The 25,767-nt window shown below is 46.7% G+C and overlaps 1 protein-coding gene across 1 annotated transcript in view; it reads left to right on the top strand.

Moving 5' to 3' along the window:
- Nucleotides 1–17,247: 17,247 nt before the first annotated feature.
- LOC104063205 (hydrocephalus-inducing protein homolog) overlaps nt 17,248–25,767 on the top strand; it is a 61,789-nt gene continuing 53,269 nt past the window's right edge. The window contains exons 1-5 of the mRNA XM_054088058.1: nt 17,248–17,355; nt 19,854–19,979; nt 22,079–22,198; nt 23,759–23,893; nt 24,590–24,789. Coding sequence (XP_053944033.1) covers nt 17,248–17,355; nt 19,854–19,979; nt 22,079–22,198; nt 23,759–23,893; nt 24,590–24,789 — 689 coding nt within the window. The remainder of the gene's footprint in view (nt 17,356–19,853; nt 19,980–22,078; nt 22,199–23,758; nt 23,894–24,589; nt 24,790–25,767) is intronic.

Here is a 25,767-nt window from a genome sequence, read left to right as displayed (position 1 = left end):
GTGAAGGCACGAGAAGCACATAATGCCTTTCACCAAAATGCACGAGGACTACATCGACAATTCAACATTACAATGGAGGAAGCAAAAGGAATTGTCCGCGCCTGCCCTACATGCAGTCATCATGGACCTGGTTTAGGGTTAGGTGTAAATCCAAGAGGTCTCAGATCTCAAGAATTATGGCAAATGGACGTGACCCATTTTGCTGCATTCGGCAGATGGAAATATGTACATGTCACCATAGACACTTATAGCAAATATATATGAGCCTCTGCGCAAACGAGTGAAAAGGCACTCCATGTTATAAGACACTTAACACAATGTTTTGCCATTATGGGAGTGCCTCAGGTGATAAAAACGGATAATGGTCCAGCATATACTAGCATGAGGGTCAACGATTTTTACAAACATGGGTAGTACGGCATACTACTGGTATTCCACACTCCCCCACAGGTCAAGCTATTATTGAAAGGGCGCATCAAACCCTAAAGCAGTATCTTCAAAAATTTATGGATCTATCTGATGTTCAAGAACGATTAGCAAAAACTCCTTTGTTTTAAACCATCTATGTATATTTGGAGATCAGAAAGAACCATCAGCATGGATCCATAGTCATGATAGTGATGAGCAAAAGAATCCACCAATGTTTGTTATGTACAGAGATCTGACAATGGGAACCTGGATGGGGCCAGCTGAAGTAAAATACATGGGTAAAGGGTACATGTGTGTACTTACTCCCACAGGACCTAAATGGATTCCCAGTAAATGGACCAAAGCAGCAATAACTCAAGAAGTCAATGACCTACAGATGGATTCTTCCGACGAAAAAAGACAAGCAGAGGGTCAATGACAAACTCTTGCTGACTGTAAAACCTATTATTGAAAGGTTAAGAGGCTATCAAAAAGAGATTGACGACATAGTTGAAAGTTGCACATCTTTTGAAAATATTGTAAATGGGATAGAAGAATTAGCAACATTTCAAGTCAAGGGACCAGCTAAGCAGAACTGTCTTGGATGCAAAAAACCACAATGTGTAGCATGGGTAGCTTTACAATGTGGAATGTGTAAAGAAATATTTTGGATAAGGCAAAAATTTTTTGAGAGCACTATGGTGTTCAACTTGTGAATTTAAATTTGGTTTTTATAATTGGCAGAGAGAGCTGCGGAGACAAACTAAATTACCTTTGTCCATTTCCATAGCCTTGTTTGAATCACCAGAACAAAAAATATTGGCCTTTTATCACTTTGAGGCTGAGGCCTGTGTAAGAAGGATTCAGGCTCAGTTAAGTTCAAAAATTTTAACTGAACTTAACTTAACTTTTAGTTAAGTTTAAAATTTTAAAATTTTAATTGCTTTATCACTCACACTGAGTCGTCCGCTTGCTTCCCTCGCCCATCGCATTTATAGTACAGACAGATGGGCATTCGAGAGTCACCTTGCCATTCATTCCCATCTTGGAAGGGGTGTGTTTGGCTATTTCTGTGTTTGTTCCCATCTTGGAAGGGATGTGTTTGGCTATTTCTGCTCCTGGAGCAGAGGGCAGGGTGTGGCAGGTATTTCTACACCCCAAAGCAGGGGGGTGGCATACTGGCTGTAGAGGAAAGACCAAGGGCTGCCAGCTGGCAAAGCGCGCAAACAAGAAGTTTCATTCATAAGGTATTCCTGTGAGTTCCCTAAAGACAATGTGGTTTAGAGAAGAGAAACAGCATCCTGAAGTGTTCTTCCTCTTGTGCCAGTATGATGGAGGATAGGGAATCCTGTCTGAACTTGAAACTCACTGAGCTGTTTAGCACCTTGCCAAATGCTCCTGGTTATCTTCCTTGGTCTGTTTTTACCCCAAGCGGACATCTGTGCTCCAGGTTTTATTTCTGTATTCCTGAGATTTACGGAGGACAGAGAATTGTGTTATTGATTGCAATTACAGATGTTCAGTACTGAGTACCAGATTATGGTCAGTGATGCATTCACAGAGCCCGGCTCTACATCAGCGACACCAGCAGTGTGGATGGTCCTGTTTCCCAGTCTTCTGACAGATTCCCCTTTCCAACCCAGCCAGGATATATTTTTAGCTTGCGGTTTTGCCAGGTCTTGCTGATGTTGGTTCTCAATCAACAAAGCCTATGGATGAGTTACAGTGTGTCTGGAACAAACAGCACAGCAGCGTCCTGATACCCATGAGGCACTTGCAAGCAAAACCCCCTGAACTTATGTCTCTGCATGTAACCTGTGGGCCTGTCACTGCAGTGGCTGTTGCAATGCTTTCAGGCGCTCCCTAGGAAGACTGGACACCACAGCCTTGTGCTTATAAAGAGGGTCTGGCTCTGGGGGTTAATTTCAGTAGGCATGCTCAGCGCTGTCCTGTCAGTGCATCCTCTGGGACTGGTTGGATGGTCCCTTTCCAGGTACTGCAGTGCTGCCCTAAAATGCGAGGAGAGACGCTGCTGGCATCAAAGGTAGCTTTGTTCACTTAGGCAAACTTGCATTTGGAAGCGTCCAGACTATCACTGCTCTTTCTTAGAAACTAAGGGTCTGTGCCTGGTATGTCTTTGTAATGGTGATGATTTGAGAACACAAACTGTTTTACAGACTTCGTGGTTTTGATGCTAAAGTAGCAGAGACACTACTCTCTGTAGTGTAGAGTACTGTAGTAGAGTAGGGAGGGCTTCCCCTTGTACTGTTGTCTTCTGAGTCTGTCAGTCTCATCGTCATTGGTGAAAAACTAGAAATGGCATTTGGGTTATATACGTTTTTCAGTTGCACTGAATGCACCATGAGAGAACAGTTTCTGCATGCGAAGGAATTTCCATATTCAGTGGAATATCAGAACATAATGTTTGATGCTCAGGGTTTGTAATCGGTTTTCTCTGCTATATGTTGGGTACGAGTGGGTACTTTATTTTAGGCTCTGATTGCCTTTCTTTCTAGAAGTGGAATGGAGCCAGTACGTGGAACAGCAAAAGCAGTATGTAAAAACACAGCTTCACCCTTTTCTCTGCACTCGGCACTTATTTCTAAATAATGAACCCTTGTAGGCATTTTCCAAGCATGAACTTAATATATTTTCCACTAAAACACAGAATATGTTGTAAATACAATGGATTGGATTCAGCACCATAGGAATGGAGAAATGCCATCATTTGCAATGTTCTCATGTCAATATTGGTATTTGTGCCATTATATTTCACCCAGAATACGCTGGAATATTCCCTGTGTGGCTCTGTGTTACACAGGCACTGTGCGATCGTGTTTAGGTCTTTCACGTTCAAGATTTGCACGGTTGAACACAGCACTGTGCTCTGCATGTATCTGTCTGTATCTGTCTGTCTGTACAGCTTCTGCTGTGCTTTTTGTTTCTGGCTATTCAAATGGTTTGGAGTGGACTTTTGCCATTTGCACACTATCACTCAGCTTTTGGTTTTCAAGACTACTTTTGCAGGATGCTTTTTGAAAAGGATAATAAACCCCACAGAGGAGTAGTTCTTCTTGAATTCGATGCCGTTTCCTCTTAGTTCACCAGCGTGTGTTGAAGCACGATCTCGTGTTCATAAACAAATAAACTGAAATATTTTTAAAAATATTTTTTAGCTGAAAATTGGCAGTTGCCTCTCCCCTTTGACTCCAAAGCTGTTATGAGCGTTGGACAGGCGTCCCTTGCTGAGCTGTTCTGGAGCAATGAGCTGATCTCAAGTGAGTGTGGTTCTTTCAGCCTCTTCTCATTAACCTCACTTACGCTGCTGTAGGTTTGGGCTTTGTTGTGAACAAATACAAATCACAACCAGGCTGGAAATGCCTCTTTCAGTCCCACGCAGAGGACACAGCACAGATGTTCAGAGTACAGCAGAGGTTCACTGTGGCTGCATTTGGATAGTAGAGCTTGACTCTGTGTTTGAATATCTCGGCACAGGTTGATGTCTTCTCTGCACCGATGGCTCTCGCCCAACTTATTAAGGTACATAGATAATATTCTCATTAAAGACTAAAAAAAGAGTGTTTGCTTCATATTTTTAGATCTTATACTGCACTCTGTCACTGAGAACTGCTGCAATGTGCACAAAACTTTATTTTTTTATGATTTAAGTTATGTGTTTTAACTTTACAATGAGCGTCTGCTCTGAAACTGCCCTGTAATGAGCAGTTCCAAGATGGGAAGAGAGAAGGGGAGCACCTTCTCAGCCTTAAAGTCATGTTGCAGTGTTCCTCATCTCCAGGACACAAAGCAGCAGCACTGCAGAAGCTGTTCATTGGTCTTCATTCATTTCATTAATTTTGCATTACAGATGAACCCAATTCTTACAGCAGAATTGAATTGGTGTGAGTGATGAACATTTTGTGGTGGGGAGAAACTGCCCAGCCAGAAAAAAAGCATTACTGGAGCTTGGAAAATGGCATGGCTATTTTTGAATTTCTAGTCATGACAGTTCTAGATTCCTTCCTGTAATTCTGCAGTTTCATCAGTTGTAGGACACAAACTGCAGACAAGGCAGTAGGATTTGTTTAGCCATGCACTCTTTGAATTGTGTCCCTGTCCCTCATTGTTCTCAGGAATGCACCAGTATGTGTGTGGTGCATGAACAGACGTGACTGCTGAAAATGCTGTGATGCCGTGTGTTGCTGTGCAACTGATTGTGGTTTTGGCTCTGCAATGTGTAACTTTCTCTGGGGCAGCACTGGTCATCGCTCTGCAAGAGCAGGCACAGGGCTGGCACATTAAATGACGAGTCTGTCAGGTTGCAGAGATGAGAGAAGGCAGAGCATTCCTCCTGCTGAATAGAAAGGCTAGAGTTTTTTTCCAAGACTGAGAAATGTCTTCCTAGTGGGAACTTCTTCCCTCTCTCACTGCAGAAACGAAATTGGGTACATTTTTGGGAAAAGAACAAAATTAAATATTCCAGAAAAATACAGGAGTGGAAGATAAAACAGCTAAAACCTGTGAGTGCCTTTGCCCTCTCAAGCACGAGCCGGCTCAGGGAGAAGGCAATGGGTTGTAAAAGTTTTCTGTTTCTTATTCTTATGTATTCAAATGCCTTTTTTGAATTTGCGTCTATTCCTACTGATGTTTTATGGGTTTGGATGTGTTTTGTAAACCGTTTGTGTTCAAACAGATCTTTGAAGTACCTGTAAGGATTTCTGTCATTGTTATTGGAATAATTTCATAGATGTTGATCTGGGTTCTGTTACTGATCACGAAAAACAACGTCTATGAAACAACAAGGTATAAAATGTTGAAAGGCATTTCTTGCTTTTGCAAGTGAATGCAGACAGAAACAAAACCCGGAGTGGTGGGTCTGAAGGAGCGGTACTTGAAGGTCCAACTAATATGCAGTCATGCCCTTAGACCCTGGTTGTACCTGGACTAGTGTGTAATAAAACCAGCTATTGAACACATAAGCCTTTAAAGAACCAGCTGGCTTCAACAACTGGGAAGACCCAGATCTGTGTAAGGTTTCTGTTTCACTTTGTGTGTCAAAAGGACACCGTCAGCTGAGAACAGCGCAGGTTCTGCTGTCTGTAGTTAAACGACTGAATAGGATGAAGTTTGTAGAGGAGAAAATGCCATGTGGGCTGCCTGCAACACCCGATGGGAAAATTTCTACTGAAAGGAACTTTTGTCTTGCTGAGGGATTATAAAAAGTTTGATTCCTTTTAATGGTGCTGTGTCTGAAGCTGAATTCTGGCAAGAGAAACAACTCCCCCGACTCCTCAGTTGTGTCCTTCAAATGCTGCAAAATACAAACACTGACACTTGCATGCGTCTTTCTGGCACAGTGCCTTCTCCCTCAGACAGTCCGGAGCTGAACAATCAGTGTGAAAGTACTGGATCATATCGTGTTCTCCACACGTAGCTCCAGTCCTTTTGGAAGAAACCAGGGTTAGTCACACAAGTCTTTATGGAAGGGGCAAACCCAGCCTGAGGTTCTGAGTGCCCAAGGATGCTCTTTGCCCATAGGTGAGCAGGAATAGAACCAACATGAAATGGTTTGAGGGCTCCCAGAACATCTTCAGGACATCTCTCTTTTATGTCAGCAGCCGTTTTCACACAACTTCAGCCCACGCTGTGTTGCTCTTTACAGGATGGGGTGAGTGGTGCTGTCTTTGTCCCTGTGGGTTTAAATGTGTGTCAAACGTGCGTGTCCAATGATTCCCTGTTACACAGATGGCTGATCTAGTCAGAGCTCACGTGCCTGAAGAAGATAAAATAAAAGTGATGATGATCCAATCTTGCCAGGACTATGAGCCCATCAAGTAAGTGTTGATAATGTCCAATCTGTCCCTTCAAGGTGATGGAAAAATGGTAGAGATGTTTGTTTGAAGAGGACAGACATATACACATCTTTTCTTTTTTTTTTTTTCCCCAGACCTTTTATTTACGTGAAGACACCTCTGTCATCAAATGCTTGGTTACGTTGTGGAAAACCTGGCCACTCCATAAGGAACAACCCAGCTGATGGAGTAAGATTGTGGGGCACGGCTGAGGTCACTAAGCTTTGGATTTTCTCATCTGGGCAGGGAGGTAACAAATCCATAACCTATCCTGGTAAGAGCTGTGTCTCCTGGGATTGAGGCCAGAGGTTACACAGCAATGCTGCAGAGTCCTTCAAAATTCAGGGGAAACCTTGAATCTAGAAGTGTCAAGTTTTCTTTATTCCATAGGTCGTTCTGGGTCTTTCTGTGAGCTTTCATGGGGTTTTTAATCTATTTCCATATTCCTGGAAATTTGTCTGGTTTTAATTCTTTAATGACAGTTCAGGGTATTAGTGTTTCTTGTACAGCCAAGATGTTTCTGTTGACTTGTGTACTGAATATCTGCATGTTTTAATTACCCAAGTCTCTGGCTGAGTGTTGCTGCCATTGCACATCAGTCACTGACTGCAGATGCACGACGTATGACTTCAGCCTTCGTACAGAGATGGGGGATATCAGTCCCTCCAGGGACTGATTCAGGGCCCCCGATTCAGCTCTCGCTCTGAACTGCACTGTGGAGGAAGAGCGGATTTGTGTCTCTGCTCTGAGGGGAGGATGAGCTGAGGGATATTTCACCCTTAAGAATGTCACATTAAGCCAAGGAACTCGATTGAGTTTGAAACACTGCTCAGGCCTTGGGAACATCCTGTCTGTATTCATTCAGGAAAACAGGTCTTTCAGTCACGCAACCCTTGTGCTGGGTAAAGGGAGAGGATTAATGGCTTTTGCTGCTGACAGAAATCATTGAAATATTGTTTGCAGTGTGAGTCTTAAGACAAGATCTGTCCGCATTTCTGTTCTGATTAGGGCAGACATTTTGGGTCTGTTCCCAGAATTAAAAAGTGCACAGGAATTCCCAGGAGTTTCCTTAAGGAGATGGAGGATCCCAACACAAAGGGCGCTATGCTGACGAACACTGGGAAATATGTCATCCCAATCATGAATGCCTAAGTATGGAATTGATTGGACTGAGCAGAAAGGGAAGGAGAGAAACCATGTGCAAAAGTCCGAGTGGCAGTGCCACTGTGATTGGTGCCAGCGTCTGTAATTGCAGGGCAGGAAGCACTGGCGTTTTATCTTAACCTGGGACACCTTCTGGTCTTACAGGCAAGGGGGCTGCTGTGGCTGCCCTGAGTGCTGAGAATTCTTTCTGCAAAATATGCCAGTGATGTTCACAGTGGAGTCGCTCTCTGGGAAAGCGCATTTTGCTTCTGGTTTGTGTTTCAAAGGCATCTTGCAAAATTTAACAAACAGCTATTGGACCGAGATTTCCTTACCCTCCAGCTTCTGTCAAATCCCAATGGAAACAGGCTGAACTGCTGTTGCTTCTACTCCATGCTAATTTCTCAGTTGATCCTCTGAGTGGGAGAGTTCTGCAGAGGGAAAATTGTTTTCTACTCCCTCTTCTAGTGCTGTGGCTTTACAAAAGGAGAAGGACTGCCTGTGTTTTCACGGGCTGATGTGGAGAGGGAAGAATTCCATCTATTCTCTTCCTTTGATAAATCCAGAGCTTGAAGAAGTTTTCCTTTACCTATCTTGAACCTTTTTCTTTTTTCCTTCCCCAACCCCTCGAGGGAAGCTTATGCCAGAGAGAAGAAGAAAAAGCCTCCCTTGTTACCGGTGGAGCCATCCTCCACCTCCTTAGATCCTCTTCCAGAGGAACAGCCGCCACTGACACTTCCTCCCCCTACCCTCCTGGCTGTCAGACCTCCTGCTGCTCCGGTGTGTGCCCCTGAACTTTCTCCACCTTCCTCTCAGTCAGTCAGACACTTGTTGGATGACAATGGAAGTTTTATTTCAACACATGCAGTAATTCTTTTATTTCAGCAGAGCTTGTTTTCCAAATGTTTGCATTTACTCCTAAGGTCTGTCCTGTCCAAAACCAACCGGCAGCAGCAGCACCAGTTCTTCCAGGTGCCCAAGGGCAATCCATGTCCACACCTGGTGAGTAACCATCACTGCAGGATTGCTGTAAAAACATGATCTTCAGTTCAACTGAATGAGATCTCTTTCTTTTTCCTCTTCCCAAAGCTCATCCCAAGCGAGGCAGGAGGAGGCACTCAGCAGGTAGAAGAGCAGGCTGGGAACTGTGAGTACCTACAGGCACTCACTCTGTTAACTGCTTGTAACCTGTGACAGGAGGCCGTAAGACAGAGCCTCTATCACAGCTGATTTACAAGGGAATAATTGTGCACAGAGGGTTGTGGAGAATGCAAGTGGTGATTAATTTTTAAATTGCTTAATTGGAATTGGCTTTTACAAAGGGGAATTGTGCTTGCAGTAAGAGTATTCAAACTGAACCTCCAGTGCAGGACTGAAAAAAGGACTCTGAAAAATGAAGGCTTTTTGAGGAAACTGTCATTACTTATAGAAACGACCTATAATTAAAGGATGAGATGGAAAGCTACCCCATTGAATAATGGATGAATAGGGCTGAAGATCTCCTGAGCAACAACTTGGTTGATACTAATTGAACAAATGGCTGGAAAAGTCAACACGGTTCTTTTATGAACATTTTGGATTTCTTCAATTCAGCCATATCAAACGGCCAAGCTGCCTTCTGTCCACTGGGGACTGAGGGGCCTGGTTTATCAGTTTATTGTGTTGTGGCTGATGCAAGCCAGGATAATATTGCCCTTCCTTAAATAGTAAGAGGACAATGGAGACGTAAAGAAGAGGAAATGTTTGGCTCAAGGAAGTTGTGTTGGTTTTCACTTTTTTTTATTCCAATAATGAATCAGGCTGCAGTTACATTAATGTGTGTCTGACACAAGCACAAATGACTCAGTCTTTTTCCCAAAATTATTTTGTTGCAGAGGGTGAACATGCCAAACTGAAACCTTTCCCTAAAAGTGGTAGGAATTCTAAACTGGTTTTGCTTAAACAGGATCTTCCCCTTTGGCCTTTGCAGGCAGGAGATAGATTGTCATATTGGCCAGTTGGGTTTTTTTTCTTGATGTCTTTTTGTAATAAAGGTCCAATTTATTTTGACGGGGAAACAAAGAAGTCCAAGCTTGACAAATTTACAAATGAGTTTGCTGAGGAACCAATGGAATATGAAAAGATTCCAAAGGCGTGGAGGTGTTCAGTTTCCAGGTAACTACTTTCTGTGTCCGTAACAGAGAGGCAGAGTTTCTGGAAGAATCAGGAGGAGCCCCACTCTGCCTTTTAACTGTGAGATGGAGTGGATGATCCAAGGGATTAGCAGGGATAGGTGTTTCCTATGGGGGTTGCCAGTTCAAACACGGCAGAGATGACGGTTGATGGAGAGTTAGAACATGGCAGCTGTTGTGAAGAAGCAGGCATCTTTTCTTCCTGAAGCTTCTCTGTACAACTGGCAGGAGCTGGAACCGGAATAGGGGCAGTTGCTGCATTTCCTGTGTCTCCCTATTCTGGTTGTGACCATGACCTCAAAGCGCTTTGGAGCAATCACATGAGAGAAATTGTCTTCATTTCCTTTTCTCACATGGTTCTCTGCTGCTCCGTCTTGTAAGCAGAAACTGAAATATTATCAAGTTCTTCAGTTGGCAGCGGCATTATGTCAGTAGCTGAGAGAAGCTTTGACAGAGGCGCATGGAGAGAATAAAAGACAAAACTTGGGAGGCAAAAATTGAGGAGAGGGACTCTTTGGAACTAACTTTAATTTTTTGTGGGTTTTTGGTTTTTTTTTAAGGTCCAAGTCTCCCTCCAGTGCTTCATCTCACTCTAGAGGTTCATATTCCTTCTCTGAGTTCAGAACAGGTTCTTCCTGCAGTCACTCCTACTCAAAGAATCACAGAATCACCATGTTGGAAGGGACCCACTGGATCATCGAGTCCAACCCTTCCTAACACTCCCTAAACCATGTCCCTAAGCACTTCATCCACCCGTTCCTTAAACACCTCCAGGGAAGGCGACTCGACCACCTCCCTGGGCAGCTGTTCCAGTACCCAATGACTCTTTCTGTGAAGAATTTTTTTCTGATATCCAACCTGAACCTCCCCTGGCGGAGCTTCAGGCCATTCCCTCTTGTCCTGTCCTCTGTCACTTGGGAGAAGAGGCCAGCTCCCTCCTCTCCACAACCTCCTTTTAGGTAGTTGTAGAGAGTAATAGGGTCTCCCCTCAGCCTCCTCTTCTCCAGGCTAAACAACCCCAGCTCTCTCAGCCGCTCCTCGTAAGACTTGTTCTCCAGACCCTTCACTCCTGAGCATTCAATCTCACTCCCACTCACCATCCCCGCCGTATCGTGGCAGGGGCAAAGGGAAGAGTCACAAATCCGGCTCGAGGTCCACGTCCCATGGTGATCCCCATTCAAGATTAAGGTCACCCTCTATAGAAGACACCATTCACGGCCAAGGTCACCCTTATAGAGAGGCCACTCTCACACTCAATGGACAAGACCTCAAGGAGAAGGACAGAGGGATTATTTTAACAGATACGCAGAAGTTCCACCACAATATGAAAGCTCAGAGGGGCAGAGCTGCTGAGTATAGAGATCCATTGTCAAAGGAAAGATACAGAGAATGGGAACTGAATGATATAGAACAGTATGAGCAGTTTTCCAAGGACTGGGCCGTTGGTGCTTGCCTTCACTCTCCTGTAACCCGCGAGAATTTTTCTCCACATTGGTTTTGACCACTTGGGACCAGACGAAAATATCTGCCATGTGCTTGGGGACATAGGCAGGATTCTTCAGGTGGGCAGAGACCCTGCTCTTTAATTCCAGTTGGTATAAGTTTATAACAGCTTTAATCTCAGTGATACAGGACACTTTTTTTTTGTTTTGCATTTAATAAAAATATTATTATTCAGACGTTATTAATCAGGACCTGATTTCGAACAGCAAAAAACACACAATAGAAGGAAACCAAATTTGGTGTGTTTTTAATTAGCTGTCTTGTGTATGACAAGATTTGTCAAGTCACTGGAAATCAGCTTGGTTGGCCAATGCAGTTGACAGCTTTTTGTACCTTTGTTTTCTTTCTCCTATTGGATGCATCAAAAACCTCAGGGAATGAATGGTAAGGAAAAATCTTGGTAGGTAAAAACAAAAAGAGGCAATAGTTATTAAAGACATAAAGCTAAGAGAATGCACAACAGCTGAGTTGCAGAAGTGCACCTGCTTGTTGCTTGACTGAGAAATAGTGGGCAGCTGACAGACTCAGGATGCAGCAAGGATGTTCCCTCTCCGTTACTTAAGGTTTCTCACTGCTTGAAATGAGACTTGAGAGACTGCTATGGTTTGTTCCTCCCAGGGCTCCAAAGTAAGGTCTTTATCACTTCCTCATCACTTTGTGCCCCAGTGTTTTGGAGAAGGAAATAAATCTGAGGGCTTTGCAAGGCTCTTTGAAAGGGAAAAATAAATTGCTTTTTTGCTTGCATGAGCACAGGAAAGCACTGTGTCCAGGGAGGAACCAACGAGCCTCAGGAACTCTTTGAGAAGTCCCTCCTGAGACGCTGCAACTTTGCCTCCTGGGTCCCCAAGGGCTTGGTTGTGGGGGGCAGCAGAGGGGCTGGGGAGACACCATGCCCAGGGCTTGCTGCTGCCTGGGGGTGCCCCAGGGGTGGGGGTGGCCATGCTGGAGGTGTTGCTCTGTGCGGATCAGCCCTAGATGTGCTCACTTTGTGTTGGCCCCACATGAACCTGGATTTCTTGGGCCCCTTGGCTCAAGCCTGCATCCTTCTCATTTCCAGCAAGGGGAAAAGGTCCAGTTCAGGAACCACTTTGCCTGGAGAGCCCGAGCAGTGTGTCACACAGAAGGAAAATGGCAAGAATGGCAACTGAAAGAGTTTGGGCTGAAAAGGAAGCTCAAATCAGAAGCTGGCAGGACAACGCTGACTGGAATGAGACCCAAGTTCCTCGAGTCATCTGGAGGTTCTGCCATAGTTGGCAAGGTTTCTCACACGGGTCACCGAGGAGGGGAGGGTGTCAGAGAGAGAGGAGCACGGTGGAGTTTCCAAATGCCCAAGGCAGTGCCCAGATGCAGGACTGACATAAAACCCAGAGACAGCCACGTCCCTTGGGCTGGCAGAGCCAGGCTACCAGTGCAGGTGCAACCATGACACTCTCGGTGCTCACAAGCGCAGTCACTGTCAAGGATCCCCCGAGTTCTGGCATGGCCCCTCTGTTCCTCAGTGCCCCTTCCTGGATCCCAGCCCTCTTGCCCACCCTATCGGTCCCGTGCTCGCTGGCTGGTCCATCCTGGTGCTCCCTGCAAACAAGCAGCCCTCACACATTTCTCCCACAGGCACCCCACACTCGCCCATCTCCCCAGGGACCAGAACGGACTCTCTGCCTGCCTGACAGTCCAGCGCAGACCCCAGCCCCCCTAGAGCCCAACTGGGCCAGACTGAAGTTTGCTGGGGAACGCACAAAAAGAAGTTAAAACAACTACAAAAAAATCCCCTGAAGTCAAAAGAAAAGAAAAATAAAATAAATCAAAACTATTCAAAACAAGTAGAAACAAGTCAAGTAAAAAAAAAAGTCAAAACAAGTCCACTGAATTCCAAACAAGGCCAGTGACTTGTTTTCAAGTCAAAAGAAGTCAAACCAAAATGAATCAAAACTCATCAAAACGAGTGAAAATGAATCAAATCAAGTCAAAACAAGTCAAAGCAAGTTGACAACATCCCACTAGATCAGGCTGCCCAAGGCCCATCCAGCCTGGCCTTGAAGACCTCCAGGGATGGGGCATCCACAACTGCCCTTGGCAACCTGTTCCAGGGTCTCACCACTCTCATGGTTAAGAAATTCTTCCTAATGTCTAGTCTAAATCTACCCTGTTCATACCCATTCCCCCTCGTCCTATGACCACAATCCTTTACGAACAGTCTCTCTAGAGCTTCTTGAAGCCCTGAACCTAATCAGTAGCTAAAGGTTCTGTCACCCTGATAGCTGGCAGGAATTACTCCCAAAAAAAAAAAAAAAAAAAAAAAAAAGCCTGTTAGACTCATTTTGGAGTTCTAAAATGCAAGCATCCTTTATCAGGCCTGGGCAAGGTGCAGGAGTAGTCTCCATCAATCATGTATAGGGAGACAAAGGCTGAATACAAAATACTTCCCATGTAAGTGTATAGTTTTCCCCAGAAATCTTATGCATATTGTATTACTTTCCAAGGTCTAATTTTAATGTTATGAAACTCTGCAACAGTCAAAACTCTTGCTAATTTGTAGCTGGCTCCAGCTCTCTGCTTGACCTTGTATTTGAGATAAAAAATACTGTGAACAGAGGTGATAAGAGAAGAAGAAACATCTGTCCAGACAATGTTGGACAATGTCGGGGAATACACTGTTATAAAGAAGGCATGCTATCAGAGGGACATTTTGTTTAACTTTCAAAAAAACTACACCTGCTTAGATGAAACTTAACTGTACTTTCGCTTAAATCAAAATATTTTGCTTGTGAAGTTTCAAAATATTCGACATATTGTAGCACTTGGGATCCCTGTCCATCCAGGTTCCTGGGAAGGGCTGCATTTGGTCACCCCATTGGCCTCGTCCCCAAACACTCCTGACCTCCTCAGCCCAGCCCAGTGCAGCAGTGGCAACGGAGACCCCAGCAGCAGGGAATTCCTGTGGGCTTAATGGAAAGAGAACGGGGCAGCAGGAGGATTCGCTGTTAATTCCTGTCAGGCTGGGGCAATGCAGCATGAATCCCAGCTGCTCTGCAGTACTGGGGAATCTCTTCCTTAGCTCGGGTTTCTGCATGACCTGGAGTTCCTGGAGTCTGCAGGACCCAAATGTATTGGAAACCGCTCTTGCTGCTGGGAGGGAACATTAGGAATATAATACTTGAGAGTTCCAAAGTGGCTCAGCCAGGAGATGCACAAACCCCCTGGTGTGGGAGAGGAGTTGCTGCAGCTCAGGATTCACCTTGGAACCAGATTGTCTTCCACAGACAGGCAGGCTCGGTGCTGAGAGGCTGCTTGCTGGCAGCTGAGAAAATCTGTTGTTTCCAGCCATGTCCTGCCAGCTGGGGGCTGAGGATGGGAAGGGGCCTGGAATGCCCTGGGTGTGCAGTGCTCCAAGTTCTGATTGTGCGTGGCTTTCTCCCTGGATTCTCTGAGCTGTTTTACTGACAGCATCAGTGATAGACCCACAGCAAAGGCTGCTGGGTAGCAAATCCTGGGCGAATCTTTCTTGGAAGCAGGCAAGTGGTTTGAGTTCTTTGGGAGCTTACCTTGAGACATTTCTGATCTTTGAGGTCATTTGTGTCACTGTGCAGAAGAAAGTGATGCAGGTTCACCAGCTGCTAAAAACCTGCACCTGAGGAAGAACAGACCCCACAGAAAGCATTGTTTAGAAAATCTATTGGATGTAATTTGACAGGAATGAAGCAGGGAAGCGCCAGGGCAGTGGCAAGGGAGCCGGGAGCTCTGGCACGACATGGCCGTTGGCGCAGCCATGTGAGGAGGTGCAGGGGGGTGGCCTCACTGCACAGCCAGGAAGGGAGTCCAGGGGGAATCGTTGCCCTCTCAGGAGCTGAGCTGGGGTGCCCACCCGGCGGAGAGCTGCATCCTCTGCGCTCACCACAGTGAGTGCAGCCACCCAGAGCAAGCTCCCAGGAAAACATGCAGCCACCCATGTCCCAGGCTGCAGGGAACGCCAGAGTGTGTCCCTGGGAACTGACAGCAGCGGACAGAGCGGCCCGGAGAGAAATAACAGGATGAGCTGCTGGGGCAGAGCGACCTGAGGAAGTAGAAAGTTTCAGGAGAACCAGTGAGACTGAGAGAGAAGGGCCGTGGAGCCCTGCTCTGCCCTCCCCAGCACATAAAGAGGAGCCGCCCCCAACACAAAGCCAGGATGAAGAGGATCCTCCCCCTCACTAAGGTGTGAGTTGGGGCAAATTCACACTCAGAGTGGCAGGAAAAGCCCGGCCTAGCCCACCTCGCTTTCCCAGCTTCCTCTACACAGCAGCTGTGAGGCCCTGGAGGTGGAAGGCCAGGCAACAGACGTGGATGACAGCCCATCTACCCCAGAGGTGTTGCCACGGTCAGACAGGCCCGACCCCCATACTATGGCCACCTCTACGGGGAAGAAAAGACAGGTTATAGTTGTAGAGGACTCCATTCCGAGGGGAACAGAGGGCCTGATATGCCAGGCAGACTCTCTCCTTAAGGAAGTCTGCTGCCTCCCTGGGTCCCAGGTTAAGGGCATCCCTGGGCTGTTCCTAGCCTGCTACAGCCCTGCACTATTGCCCATTCCTGCTCTTCCATGTGGGATCTTATGGAGCTGCAATGCACAGTCCAAAAGAAACTTCAGGGCCTTGGGACAGTTGGTAAGTTTGAGAGTCTGGCTGCTTGTGTTTTTACAAAATAGAAGTTTTAGCATTAAGATGGAGGGCCTTACTTAATTGAACTTGTAACACTCCTGCAAAATATGATTGCATAAGTTGTTTTTCAGCAAGAAATGGCTGAACAAGTGTTTTGGAGATGAGAAATATTATCTCCTGATACCTTTCTGGTACAGTACAAGATATGCTTAGGAATGTAAGAACTTATAAACAACAGATTGGGTAAAGAAATTTAATATATTAGAAGTAGCCTATTAATTGCCTTATAATAGCTTTCTGATAGGCTGTAAATTTGGGGAGAGGGTGGTCTTGCCCTGAAAAGAAATGGTCTACAAACTTCTTTGGTTTTCGACAAAGGTTGAGAACTTTCCTGCTTGCCAAAAGGAGCTGCTCCCGCGATTGCAGTCACAAATAAATAAATGAATAATGTTGTTTCACACGTGCCTCAGTTTACCTATTCGACTTGTGAGCGATTCTCACATAAGGGAGCTGTGGTGAAGAGGAACAGATGTCATCTTCTTGGAGAGAGTTATTTCACACTTTGCAGCAGGTGGTTGGGAGCTCCCTGCTGGAGCTGTGTGGGCATTTGCAGCAGTCTGGGAGACCTGGGCTCTCACGACCTGTTCAGGCTCTCCCTTCCCTGCCCTGAGCTGGCAGGCACTGCGCTGGAGCAGAGTGGGGCACAGGCAGGAACCACTGCTCTGTGGGGACCTGGTGGGTGCTGAGCACCCCTCCGTGTCTGCCACTGCACTCCACAGCCCCGCCTCCCTCTCTGTGACCTCACTGTGCCGGGTGAGTTGGGGCAGGCTGAGGAGCACCATTGCCTCAGGAACCAGGTCAGTAGCCCAGTGGTGGTGGAGCTGCTTTGTGTGTGTCACAGAATCACAGAATCACAAGGTTGGAAAGGACCCATTGGATCATCGAGTCCAACCATTCGTGTCCGTCGTGACAGCCCCTCCTCCCTCTCTGTGACCTCACTGTGCCGGGTGAGTTGGGGCAGGCTGAGGAGCCCCGTTGCCTCAGGAACCAGGGCAGTAGCCCACTGGTGGTGGAGCTGCTTTGTGTGTGTCTGTCGTGACAGCCCCACCTCCCTCTCTGTGACCTCACTGTGCCGGGTGAGTTGGGGCAGGCTGAGGAGCCCCGTTGCCCCAGGAACCAGGGCAGTAGCCCACTGGTGGTGGAGCTGCTTTGTGTGTGTCCGTCGTGTCCCCGTGTGTCCCTTGCAGATTGGAAACATACAGAGCTCCGACTGCTTCAGGAGTGCACAGATTGCTTGTCACAGGTTGTCCGGCCTTGCTGCTTGGCTGAAAGGGTTGGGGAAATAACTCAGGGTTTTACTTCTATGAATCTTAACTCTGCAGCTTTAACATGGTCTGTTCATGAAACGGTGTGGGGAGGCCTCCTGTTCACATAGGAAGGATGCCAAAGCCTGGAGCCACAGGGGTATCCGATCTACCGTGAATGGTATTCTGGATTTTCAAAGTCCCATTATTGTTCTTTCCAGGTGACTGAGACATGGCCACTCGCAAGATCTGTCAGCCCATGGGGGCTGATCGATTCCAGAGCAAGGTGGCAGCACCTCGTGATCAGAAGCTGGTCAGAATGGCAGGGAAACCTGTAACTGTCAGTACCTCCTGTGTCCAGGTAGGAGCTGTGTTCAGGCTGTGTTCCTCCTCTGCCCACCCTTCCTGTTGTCTAGAAGCACTGGGAAGCTGGGTGCCGGCTACTATTTCTGTGCTGCTGTGCTTCTGTCAGAGTGCAGTGGGGTTTAGGCTGTGTGCTGCTTCAAGGCAAATCCAGAATCTTGCCTGAACGCGCCACTGGAGCAGTGCGGGAGAAAAATGGACAATATGCATATCAATGTGATCAAGGTATTGGAAAAATGGACAACACGGAGACCAATGTTATCAAAATGTTGACGCCTTTATTAAACCCAGATAGCATCTTATATATCTTTTCCCTGTGATCATGCAGCTAGTTCTAACAGTGATTGGTATACGTTTACGTATCTTAGCGACTGGATAATGCTTACTTGGTTAATTAGCTTTGCATATTTTACATGCTTTTCCCCTACGTTATCATGATTTCTACTTTTCTAACTTACACCTCCCTCTCAGCTTCTGGGCATACAGCCATAGCTTACTGTTGCTATCTGTTGTTTCCTCTTACCGCACTGTTCATGGTCCTTCAAGGGCACCGTGGCTTATGCTAACCCATAGTTAATAACATCTTTAGCTAATATATACAGTTTCTCCAACAACGTAAGCTGGATTGCTCACATGTCTGTTAAGGGCAAGATATTCTTCCACAGAGCAGAGTTAAATGAATGTCCTGGGCATTGATTTGGGAATGCTGGAGCATGAGCATGTGGCTCTTTCCATCCTCTGTGGGTGGGCAGTGATATCTCCTGTCCTGCCAGCAAACTCACCAGCGCTGCTCTGGCCGAACTGGCCTTCCATAAGCTGGGCATTTGGTGGGTGGCTCCAGCTCTCCCTGAAGATTTGGAGACTCGGCTGGTCTCAGATGGAATGGGTTCCAAAATGGTTATTATACCTCATCTCCTGTGTGGAGCACAGATCCAGCCCTGCAAACAGTAATGGAGGCAGGGCAATTCCTCTTACCCATCCCCAGTTGTCCCCTTTACTGACTGGAGTTCACTTGGCTAGTGCTGAGGCTCTGTCAACAAGATATCTCTGCATACTTCTGTAGGGGGAACAATGAGGCCAGAACAGAGAGAACATGTGCTAATTAAAAACAGTGAATGAAAACTTGGACCAGTTCCTTTCCACATAAGTCCTGGCACAAGGCTGCTTTCCTGCATTCCTCTAACTTACTCAGCAGTGACATCTCCATATGCATGTTGGATTTGAGCATTGTGCAAGGATTGAGTTAGGGGATTTCTGATGGCTCCTCCCCACTCTCTCCAAAGTTCACTGACTCAGTCCAGTGGAGGAGGAAACAAGCGTCCAAAAGGCAGTAATACCCCAAAGTGTCACATCAGATCATGAAGGAGACGATAATGGGACACAGCCACTTGGTTAGATCATCTGCATTCTGCTCTGTATCATTGATTTACCAAAATATTTCAGCAGAGACCTTAGGAGATTCTAGGATGATCCTAGCATCAGTGGCACTTCAACAAGCAGAGCCTTTCTGAACCAATTTCTGTAGCTCTTGCTGATGTTTTGTGTTTCAGATGACTCCTGCTGCTTCCATGAAAGAGAAGTCCCTCATTACCAAGCAGAGGCTGGCTGCCACTCAGGAGGTGAAGCTGCCCCAGATTACCCAGCTTCGAGACATGAGGGAAGCATCTCATCCCAAGGTAGCCTTCCTTTTTCCGTTTAGTGTGGCATTTGTAGAGGCTGCTGACTCAGTCCAGCAAAACTAAGAAGGAAACAAATGTCCAAAGAGCAGAGATACCCAGAAGTGTCACATCAGATCATGAAGGAGACGATAATGGGACACAGCCACTTGGTTAGATCATCTGCATTCTGCTCTGTATCATTGATTTCCTGTTGTTAAATATTTCAGCAGAGAATTTAGGGGATTCCAGGATGATCCTAGTGTCAATGGCACTTCAACAAGCAAAGCCTTTCTGGACCAATTTCTGTAGCTCTTGCTGATGTTTTGTGTTTCAGATGACTCCTGCTGCTTCCATGAAAGAGAAGTCCCTCACTACCAAGCAGAGGCTGGCTGCCACTCAGGAGGTGAAGCTCTCCAAGGGCACCCAGCTTCGAGACATGAGGGAAGCATCTCATCCCAAGGTAGTCTTTCCCTGCCCTTCCTCTTGCTGTTTCGTGTGACATTTGTAGAGGCTGCTGACTCAGTCCAGCAAAACTAAGGAGGAAACAAATGTCCAAAGAGCAGAGATACTCAGAAGTGTCACATCGGATCATGAAGGAGAAGCTAATGGGACACAGCCACTTGTTTGGAGCATGTGCATTCTGCTCTGTATCATTGATTTCCTGCTGTTAAATATTTCAGCAGAGAACTTTGGGGATTCCAGGATGATCCTAGCATCTGACAATTTGCCTCTGACAAATTATCCATCAGTGGCACTTCAACAAGCAGAGCCTTTCTGAACCAATTTCTGTAGCTCTTGCTGATGTTTTGTGTTTCAGATGACTCCTGCTGCTTTCATGAAAGAGAAGTCCCTCACTACCAAGCAGAGGCTGGCTGCCACTCAGGAGGTGAAGCTGCCCCAGATTACCCAGCTTCGAGACATGAGGGAAGCATCTCATCCCAAGGTAGCCTTCCTTTTTCCGTTTAGTGTGGCATTTGTAGAGGCTGCTGACTCAGTCCAGCAAAACTAAGGAGGAAACAAATGTCCAAAGAGCAGAGATACCCAGAAGTGTTACATCGGATCATGAAGGAGACGATAATGGGACACAGCCACTTGGTTAGATCATCTGCATTCTGCTCTGTATCATTGATTTCCTGCTGTTAAATGTTTCAGCAGAGAATTTAGGGGATTCCAGGATGATCCTAGTGTCAATGGCACTTCAACAAGCAAAGCCTTTCTGAACCAATTTCTGTAGCTCTTGCTGATGTTTTGTGTTTCAGATGACTCCTGCTGTTTCTATGAAGGAGAAGTCCCTCACCAAGCAGAGGCTGGCTGCCACTCAGGAGGTGAAGCTGTCCAAGGGCACCCAGCTTCGAGACATGAGGGAACCATCTCATCCCAAGGTAGCCTTTCATTGCCCTTCCCCTTTCTGTTTGATGTGGCATTTGTAGAGAGTGTGTGCTTGTGACAGGCATGCCTCCAGCTCATTCAAACACCTCAGTGACTGGGTCCCCTTGTCCTTTCAAACTGCTGATGGCAGTGGATTCCTTCTGCAATCTGCTAGGGGAGAGGGAAAGCAGAAAGTTTTTCACCAGTCAGACGCTGAAGTCCTGCTCAACGCTAGACCAACATAAAAAACCTCAAGCTGGTGGGTCTTGCTGGAGTTAGCTCCCGTCTTAGCTACCATGGCTAAAGCATGGTGCTGTGGGAAGGCTGCAGCAGTACACACAATGGCACAGCCTTGCCATTTTCCATCCTCTTGCTGGAACAGCCGCCTCCCGCTTTGCTGTAGTCACTATCAAATGCCTGGAATTACGACTCCCTCAGGGGTGGCTGCATTGGTCTTTAAAGGCTGTGGGTGCTCTGGTAATCACTGAAGATTTAACAACACAGATTGCATTAATGTTTTGGGTTGTAACAACTTATGGGACCCTTAGAAAGTTGTTAGCTTTGCACGGTGTGGGATGCTGCCAGATACACAGGGGAATTGCCCTGGGCAGAGTGGAGTGGATGTGCTTTATCTGGATCAATGGTTTCTCAGATGTACGTTTAAAGCTACTTTTCTCACGTGACTGCTCAGTGTAGCTGATGGTCCAAACAGGTTGATGACTGAGCTGGGCTGCTGAGCAGAAAATTGCCAGCAAGAGACCTGTGAAACAAGGGTTAAAGGTTGCTCTAGATTGCATGGGACATTGGGAATGCATTAAACGAGCGCACAAGTAACTGGCAGTGTGCTGCAGCTGGTGGCTTCAGCATGACTGGGATCTCTGTGGAGGAGCAGGGGACTTTAGAGTGTGCCTTTAGAGTGGGAACAGCGCAGCTGGAAGTGGAGAGGCAAAGCAGAGAGGAATTTTCTCAGAGTAATGCCTCAGTCAATATTTGCTGTTAGCGTATATTTTCAGGCATGCTTCTGCAGTGGTATCAGAAAAAACAGCAGTCACAGAATGGAATAAATCATCTATTTAAAGCTCATGGAAAAGGAGATGCCAAGCCCACTCTTACTTGTAGCCTGGCTGTGAAGAGCTGAAGCTTATCACCAACCAGCACTGACCTCACTTATCCTTTCCCTAATGAGTGGGTTACCTCCTGGGGTGCCGATTCTAGGCTCTGTATCAAAAAAGCTATTGCGGGCCACGTGGGGCTTAGTGCCTCACTCTTGGAGTAAAGCTCATCCCAAAATTGTCTCCCATAGAGTCTCACGTAAGTTCTTGGGTTTCCCTTGCTCCATGGGTGCATGTGGCTCTTCCAGTAAGTGCTCTGGAGCTGTGTGACCACATCAATACAGAGCTCAGCTGGAGGTAATCATTGCCCCGTGTTTTTGAGAAGGAAACCTCTTAGAGAAATGCCTGCCAAAAGAGATTCTTAGTTTGAGCCTCCTTAAAGTGATCCAGAAACTGTTGATCAGCTCAGAACCCAGGTGGGTGGGCTCCTGTTTCCCCAGAATGAGCCAGGCAGATGTGCTCATCAAGGGACACTATTTCACAGATCATTCTTGGGGGTTTTGCTCATTAATCTTCCTCCCAGCAGCTGAACCTCTCACTGCTGTCTGTCTTGTGTCTCCAGTTCTCAATGGTTGACCTGGAACGAAGCTTGTTCCAGCCTCTCCCGTCGGAGGTTGTATTTCAGAGCTACGTCCCCCATGAGGTCTATGAAATGCCACTGGTTCTGAGGAATGTAGACAAGGTAAGTGTTGGGACGTGAAGGTTTGATATTACAGAATCACAGAACGGTTTCAGTTGGGAAAGACTTTTAAGATCATCAAGTCCAACCAGAAGTCCACCACTAGACCATGTCCCCAGGTGTGACTCATCTTTAAACACCTTGAGGGATGATGACTCAACCACCTCCCTGAGCAGCCTGTTCCAATGCTTGACAACCCTTCCAGTAATGAAATACCTCTTAATATCCAACCTAAATCTCCCCTAGTGCATCTTAAGGCCGTTTCCCCCCATCTTGTCATGAGTTACCAGGGAGAAGAGAGCCACTCCCACCTCGCTACAGCCTCCCTTTATGTCATTGTAAAGAGTGATAAGGTCTCCCCTCAGTGTCCTTTTCTACAGACTGAACAACCCCAGCTCCCTCAGCCACTCCTCATAAGTCTTGTGCTGGAAAAGAAGAGTGATGCCATCCCCATGCTGCACAGCACATCCAGAATAAAACGTATCACCATCTTTATTTTGAAGGTGGTTGTAATCTTCCCATGCTGTGGTTTCTCCCATGGTTTTGGCCATGCGTTCGTAGTTTCTTACCCAAAGGAGCTTCTCTGGTCACCATCCTTTCCCTTGAAAGCCCTGGATTGATGGGAATCTTGAGGGCTGTACAGTTCTTATCTGCTCTCATGCATTACTGGGAGTGGGGAGGAATGCCTAGAAATCTGGCTTGCCTGTGCTGGCAGCTGCCTGGCTTCCATCAATAGGCAGCAAGAGCCTCCGGAGGGCTGAGACTGGCTTTTAATAATGAAGCCATACTGAGTCAGCGTTAGTCATGTATCTCAAGGCAGAAGGTGCCCTTGAATCCCATAATTGATAGCCAGAGCCTGGTGGGGTCATCTGGTATTCCATGACTGCTCTCATCTTCTGCATCAGTCTTTCCCTGCAGAGTATCACACTTCTCCCTTGTTTCTTTACAGCCCCCTTGTAATTCCCTTAGCCTTTTCCTTTTTTTCTGGGGTTGTCTCTCTGTTCTCTTGTGTTCCTCCTTTTTCTCTTCTTCAGCTTGCTTCTACTCCCAGTAAGACCTCAGTGTCTGCAGTCTCCTTCTCTTGTTGCTCTTCCTGCATGGCCCTGTAGCACTGTGGCTTGACTGTCCCACTTACACCCAGTTTGTTAGAAGGGAATGTCTTCCTTGCCCCAGGATAACAAATAACTGTTCTACCTTCAGAGAATGCCAGAGGTCCCCTCTGGAGGTGTAACTGAATGGATGTGTGCAGACAGAAGCAAGCAGGTTCTTTGGGTTGGTTGATGATGTGGTTGTAACTCGATACTGCTGGTGTCTTCCCTGCTTGGGATACTGCCTCCCTTGCTTCCCTGCTGCTTCTGGCCTAGAGCAGTTTGCCCAGACAGAAGGGATTCAAGCCCACCCTTGTGTGGTCTGTACACGTACCTCTGGAGTGAAAGGTGCCAAGGGTGGAAGGGTGGAAGTGGAAGTGGAAGGGTAGCCAAGGAAGGAATTTGCCAGGGTGTGGCCAGGTCTCTTCTCATGTTTCTGCAAGTGCAAAATTATAGTTTCATGTCTTTCCTGTAGGTTCCTCGGCGTTTGAAGATTGTCATGGAGAGCTCACTGTATTTCAAACTAGACATCCCCAGTGGTGTGTGCCGTAAGGTAGCACCTGGCATGACTACTTCTTTTCACATCCTTTTCACCCCTGAGGAGAACAAGGTGAGCGTGGGTGCCCCAGGAGATTGATGGTGCCTTCAGTGGAAGCTGAACCTGCAGGGCTGGATTTAGAACAGGGCATGTGGTGTGGGTTTTGAGGGACTGTCCTGGTTTCAGTGGGGTGAGACTGGATCTAGAACTGGGGGAAAATCCTTCCCCATGGCAAAGATGATGTTCTCCTAGGCTGGAGGCTCTTAGATGTTTCACAAATAGATTTTTCATATTTCACCAGGGACTGACTGTCGACTGTTTATGTGACAAAGTCCTTTTGAACATGAACCTGAGCATCCCCTGCCATGTGACGTTGCCACACTGCTGGTATTAGGAGCCAGTGCTGTGGCACAGCTGGGTCCTTAGTCGTGCCTTTATTAGTTGGCTGTGGGGACTGAAGCAGGTTCTTGTTACTGCTGTAGTCCCCCACTTAAAATGACTCTGGTTTGGTGTCTCAGAATCAAAGTATGAGTTAGTTTTGTCTGGTTCTGCAAGCTTGCTGTGAAAGCATGTGGATCCACAGAGTAGTTTCTTCCTTGTGAGTTAACAGCCCTGTGCAAGCCCTGTTGCTGGAATGAAAGGTTATTAAGGTAAAATGTGCCATTGTGCTATTGAATGCTGTGGCTGGAATCCTAGAAACATTGTTTTTCCGTCTGCCATGGGGATGGCACTAAATGCCCAGTGATGAGACTGTTTCTTCCCCTGCAGGATTATTTCCACCAGCTCACCTGCATCACGGAACGGGGAATGTTTAATGTGCCTATTCGAGCTATAGGTGCTCGAGCTGTCCTAGATTTCCCTGACCGGCTGAACTTCTCCATCTGTCCAGTCAAGTACAGCACCCAGATGACTCTGCTAGTTCGCAATGTTGGTAATCGGGAGGCCCGCTACTGCATCAGCACTCAGAGGTAATAGAGCTCAACTCTTTTGTGCAAAACACTGTTGTGTGATGATATATGCAGTGCTACAGACTAGGGGAAGAGTGGCTAGAAAGCTGCGTGGAGAAGAAGGACCTGGGGGTGCTGGTTGATAGCGATGGAACATGAGCCAGCAGTGGCCCAGGTGGCCAAGAAAGCCAATGGCGTCTTGCCTTGTATCAGAAATGGTGTGGCCAGCAGGTCCAGGGAGGTGATTCTGCCCCTGTGTTCGGCACTGGTGAGACCGCACCTTGAGCACTATGTTCAGTTCTGGGCCCCTCACTACCAGAAGGATGTTGAGGCTCTGGAGTGTGTCCAGAGAAGAGCAATGAAGCTGATGAAGGGGCTGAGGAACAAGTCTTATGAGGAGCGGCTGAGGGAACTGGGGTTGTTTAGCCTTGATTCTATGGTATAGTTGGTAAACAGTAACAAAAAGGAACAAGAGCATCTGAGCTCTGTGTTGTCGTTCATGGCAATGGACAGGAAGTGGGTTCTGCAGTTCCTTACAGTGTTTTAAGCATGATGCAACTGTTGACCAAACTCTGAAAGCTGCAGCAAAGCTTTATACTGCAATAACATATCTCCAAAACAGCATCCAGCAAGACTGATTCTGTTAGATTGAAGGCACCTCGGCTGCCTGTGGGCTGTCTGAGGTGCTGTGTGGCAGTGACAGCTCTGGGAGCTTGGCTCAGGCAAACCAAATGCTGTGTTCAGAAGTGGGCAAGCTGTGAGCTAGTGAAGGAGGCATTTTGGAATGTGTGAGCTGTTGTGTCTGTTTTAGCAAGTGCAACCAGAAATTAATCCCTTCGTAAAGGAGAGTCAGTAGCTCTGCTGCTGATTCTGGATGTTGTGCCTTTCTTCTGCTGACTGTGGTTTGATTGCTTCTTAGAATCATGGAATCATAGAATCACTAGGTTGGAAAAGACCTCTAGGATCATCAGGTCCAACCATTGCTATTTGCCACTAAAC

This window comes from Cuculus canorus, chromosome 25, assembly GCF_017976375.1.
Source record: "Cuculus canorus isolate bCucCan1 chromosome 25, bCucCan1.pri, whole genome shotgun sequence".
Taxonomy (NCBI): domain Eukaryota; kingdom Metazoa; phylum Chordata; class Aves; order Cuculiformes; family Cuculidae; genus Cuculus; species Cuculus canorus.
This window is presented reverse-complemented; position numbering and strand designations above follow the sequence as displayed.